Genomic DNA, 4,536 nt, shown 5'->3' with positions numbered 1-4,536 from the left:
ATGAGAGCCGCTACTAACTTGGCTGAAATAATCATCTTGTTTATTAGCGACTTTGAGAGGATTTGATATGTGAGTATTTCTGATACAGAAGACTGGGGCTGGATGGGGATAATGTTTGCCTGATATTTTGTGAACACGTCGCCAGATAGCAGATACAGATGTTTTGGATGTGATTGAGGAGACGTATGTTTTCCAGCTCGTTATTTTACTATTTCGTATTGTACGTCGGAGATGGGCTGACGCTTTTTTAAAGGATATGAGAGCGGATAGTTGGTAGGGAGTGTCGTTTACATCTATAGCTATTTCATGCTGCGCGTTTTTGGCGGAGCGACTTAGTACATTCTGGGTTCCACCATGGAACGCATTTAGACGTATAAGGTCTAGTGGTTTGGGGAATGGCTTTGTGGGCAGCTTTTAAGACTTATGTTGAAAATTTCTGTATTTTGTCAGAAATGGGTGATAATGGGGATGATGGGTGAGTTATGGTAGCGTGAGAAGTGAAAGTTTGCCAGCCAGCTCTATCAAAGTATCATCTTGGGGGGTTAGGCAGTGGGATATAGGAATAGAGGTAAGGAGGGTCGAAAAGTGGTCACTATAGGGGTATTTGTCTAGTACTGACCAATGATAACCTAAGTAAAGAGAAGGAGAGCATAGAGAGAGGTCCAGGCATGAAAAATATTATGCATTTCAAAATGTGTGGGGTGTTCAGAGGTAAGGAAAATGAGGTCGGTTGTGGAAAGGAAATAATCTAGGGATCTATGTGAAGTTGTGATGCTATCACCTCAGAGAGTGTGAGGGCTGTTGAAATCACCTGCTATAATGAAAGGTGGTTGTAGTTGAGAGAGTCAACAGGAATATATAGAGAAAAGTAAATTGAAATAACTGTTATCCATTGTTGGAGAAAAATACAAATAACAGTGCAAGGAATAGTGGTTTGGACAGAGGGTCTATTGTATGAAGTTTTTTGATGTATTAGTATTGAAGATTGAGTGATAGAGTGAGGGGATGATACAAAATGGTAAATTGGAATTTGTACTGGGAGATGTGTTAAGGATGTAGGTAGATATGAGATGTCGGAGGTTGTCTGTGAGAATGGAAGCCTCGAATGTTCCATTGTAGTAAAGCCATGAATTTAATGGTGATAGCGATAGGTATGGTTGTCTTAAAAATAGGATATTAGGTATCTGAGAGTTGAGGTAAAGGATCAGTAGTTGAAGGAGTAGTGTTCCCAACAACGAGCAAGGTATTGGGAGGAAGCTAAATGGATTTTAGTGGCGCTAAGTACATGCCCTGTGGAAAACCTTCAAACTGAAGACACAAATCGATTCTGAAAGGTGCGATTGGAAAAGAATGATTTAATGAATACACCCATGTTCCCTCGTATGCCATGAGATGATAGCTGTTTAAGTATTTAGTATCACCATGTAGTATCATATGTATTTTCCAGTTATGGCGTGCAAAGGTAGACAAGATGTAATTTTCAATAGGGTCAGCTGTGCCACAAACATGACGGAATCCAAATTGAGAAGAAGAGGTGGCTGTGGCGCTCTGGGTACCACATTAACGGAGAGTCTTTCTAGCAATTGGCGCAAACAGCTCGTCAGAGAAATGAACCGGTAGTCTTGCGGGAGGGTGTCTGATTCATTAGATTTAAGGAAAAACAGGATAAGAGCTCCGAGCCAGTGAGGAGGAAAGTTTCCAGTTGTCTATTGTTACAGATGGTCAGTAGGAACGATAAGGAGGTAAGTGGACGATGTATCCTAGGGCAACATATGCCATCAGGGCCTTCATATGTGTTGCGGCACGACCGTAAGGCATAAGTTCAGTAGAGGAAAAGGGGACATTGTAGGGCTCTGTAGAAGATAAGGAGATGGAAGGGCGTTCCTTGGCTGTGGAGACAAGAGGTAAGAGCCACTGCTGATCCAGCTGGATTATGCACCAAGTTCAGTAGTACGTTGTAAAGGTTTAGAAATGAGAAGGTTACGGATATGGAGGACTTGGGCAGGATGATGAGTTTATGGATTCTACGCCATACTGTAGAAACGGGTGTAGAGAACGTAAAGCAGAGAACAGACTATGAAGGCGGTGAGAGAGAGAGAGAGAGAGAGAGAGAGAGAGAGAGAGAGAGAGAGAGAGAGAGAGAGAGAGAGAGAGAGAGAGAGAGAGAGAGAGAGAGGGGGGGGGGATATATAAAGGAAGAGTAATATGAAAATATACAGATGTACAATCAAACTTTTTTTTGCCTCTTTTACTTAAACTGAACCAGAATGGTTAATGGTTAAAAGCAAAATAAATGTGCTAGACATCTAAGGTCATATAGCACTATAGGAAGGTGTAGTAAAGGGGGATGTCAAGTGATAGTTGCTTTGCGTCAACTATCTAGAGTAATGTTGAAAGGTTGAAGTTGGGTAAGGGTTGATGAGGGAAAGGGTTATGGTGGCTTAGGTCAGGGAGTTAGATCAAGTGAAGGATATTTATGCATCTGAGGAAGGAGAACAGGTTGTACAGGCAGAGGTTGTGGGATTCTGTAAGGATGTCTGATATGTTGGGAGGTCGGTGAAGGGAGGATAGGTGTGGTAGAGGTACTTACTGTATTAAAGTGTGGACAGGACGGACAAGAGAATGTGTGGAATTGAAAGAGGGACATTACATAGAGGACATAGGGGCGGGTCAGAACGTGACATTAGATAGGCGTGTGTTACGCGAGTGTGGCCAATACGTAAGGGTGCGAGGGCCGTCTCCCAACGTCTGTTCCTGTGAAATAGAGCTGAGCAAGAAGAGATTGATGATTTTACAGTATGTAATTTATTATTGTGGAGGCTTGACCAGAAGGATTGCCATCGGATATACAAGGTTTTAAAGTGGGGGTAATAATACGTACCTGGAATATGTGAGAAGCGTAGTTGAGGTGATGTGGACATTGCGGCATAATCACGGTAAATTCAAGACTCTGCCTGTTCATTGCCAGGGATTCCAACATGGCTGGGTACCCGGCAAAATCTGACATATTTATGACGTGTGGATAGATAGAACAAGCAGTTCTGGATCTTACAGACAAGGGGATTGGTCGAGTGCACAGACTTTATGTGGGTTAAAGAGTTACGGGAGTCAGTAAATATAGTGAAAGAGGAAGAGGGGAGTAAGTATATGCGTCTTAAAGCAAAAAGGAGTGCATACAGTTCTGTAGTAAGGACACTAGGTTCAAGAGGGAGGGTGTATTTGAAAATGCAGTTTGGGAAGGTCACTGCGAATCCACCTCCTGAGGTGGATTTGGAACCGTCAGTGTAAACATGAATGCTGGAGGAATGAATGGAGACATGGTCAAGGAAATGAGTGAGAAGGATAGAGAGGGGAGGGGGATATCTGATTTTGGTGGGAAAATAGAGGGGTTAGGTATAAGCCATGGAATGGAATGGATGGAAAGTGGGAGAGGTCGGAGGTGAGGAAAGGGGGGATGGGAGAGGAGGGTATCCATGCATATGGGGAAAGGAGTAGGTAAACGTGGAGAAGAGGTAAAGGCAGGAAACAAGGATTGTGGGATAGTTTGGTTAGGGAAAGTTGGTGAAATCGACTCAGTATACAGGCTCTCAACTGGAGAGGAGTGGAAGGCGCCTAGGGATAAGCGGAAACCGCTGTGGTGGATTGTAACAAGGTGAGCAAAAAGGGAGGTTGAGGCAGAGGAATAGATATGGCATCCATAATCTAGAGTGGAGAGCATCAAGGTAACATGGTGATGGAGGAGAGTTTTGTGATCTGAGCCCCAGGAGATGTGGGAAAGTTTTTGTAAGATTCGGAGGCGGCGTTGAGCTTTTTCTTTGGTGTGCAAGATATGGTCTCGCCAGGACAATTTGGAGTCAAATATAATGCCCTAGGAATTTGCCGGAAGAACAGTATTGGAGTGGAGCGTTATATAACAAGAGTGGAGGTTTGGGACCTATACATGAGCGAGAGAAAAGGATGGGGAAAGGTTTGGAGGTAGAGAAGTGAAAGCCATGGTTAGTGGCCCAAGAAGTTACTGATGTTATTGCAGACTGAAGGAATTGACAGAGATCTGGTATGGATGTGCCAGAAGCGTAGATGATTAAATCATCAACATATAGTGATGCCCGGGCTCCTGGTGGTAGGACTGAGACAATGTCATTTACAGCAAGAAGGAATAAAGTGGTGCTAAGCACACTGTCTTGTGGGACGCCTTCGAACTGAGGAAAGGATGATGACGTGGAAGAAGCAATTTTGACCTGGAAAGCACGTTTGGAGAGGAAAGCTTTTATGAAGACCCATTCTTCCATGTATGCCTAGGGAGGACAATTGTTGGAGGATATGGTACAGCCATGTGGTATCAAGTTTTCTTCTAGGTCAAAGAATATGGCTAATACAGATTCATGGCGTGCAAATGCAGATGTAATATATGTCTCGAAATGGGTAAGTGGGTCTGCTGTACTTCGTGCACGGCGGAAACCAAATTGGGAAGGAGAAAGTAGATTACGAGATTCAAGATACCATATTAAGCGGAAGTTAACCATTCGTTCTAGTAGT

General features: G+C 43.5%; 1 protein-coding gene across 1 annotated transcript; it reads right to left on the bottom strand.

The window, feature by feature from the left end:
- Positions 1–3,241: 3,241 nt before the first annotated feature.
- On the bottom strand, positions 3,242–4,289 carry LOC138863938 (uncharacterized). Its single transcript, XM_070129445.1, has 3 exons — positions 4,017–4,289; positions 3,586–3,868; positions 3,242–3,297 (listed from the first exon to the last, which is right to left on the bottom strand). Exons 1-3 carry the CDS (start codon positions 4,287–4,289, stop codon positions 3,242–3,244), a joined length of 612 nt encoding a protein of 203 aa, XP_069985546.1.
- Positions 4,290–4,536: the final 247 nt, after the last annotated feature.

Source organism: Penaeus vannamei, chromosome 14, assembly GCF_042767895.1.
Source record: "Penaeus vannamei isolate JL-2024 chromosome 14, ASM4276789v1, whole genome shotgun sequence".
Lineage (NCBI taxonomy): Eukaryota > Metazoa > Arthropoda > Malacostraca > Decapoda > Penaeidae > Penaeus > Penaeus vannamei.
This window is presented reverse-complemented; position numbering and strand designations above follow the sequence as displayed.

Coding starts and splice junctions, on each gene's coding strand:
- LOC138863938 (XM_070129445.1), bottom strand. CDS start 4,289: ATGGAAGAATGGGTCTTCATAAAAGCTTTCCTCTCCAAACGTGCTTTC. Junction 3,869..4,016: donor TTCAGTCTGCAATAACATCA/GTAACTTCTTGG, acceptor GCAAATTCCTAG/GGCATTATATTTGACTCCAA. Junction 3,298..3,585: donor CCACTCCTCTCCAGTTGAGA/GCCTGTATACTG, acceptor TCATTCCTCCAG/CATTCATGTTTACACTGACG.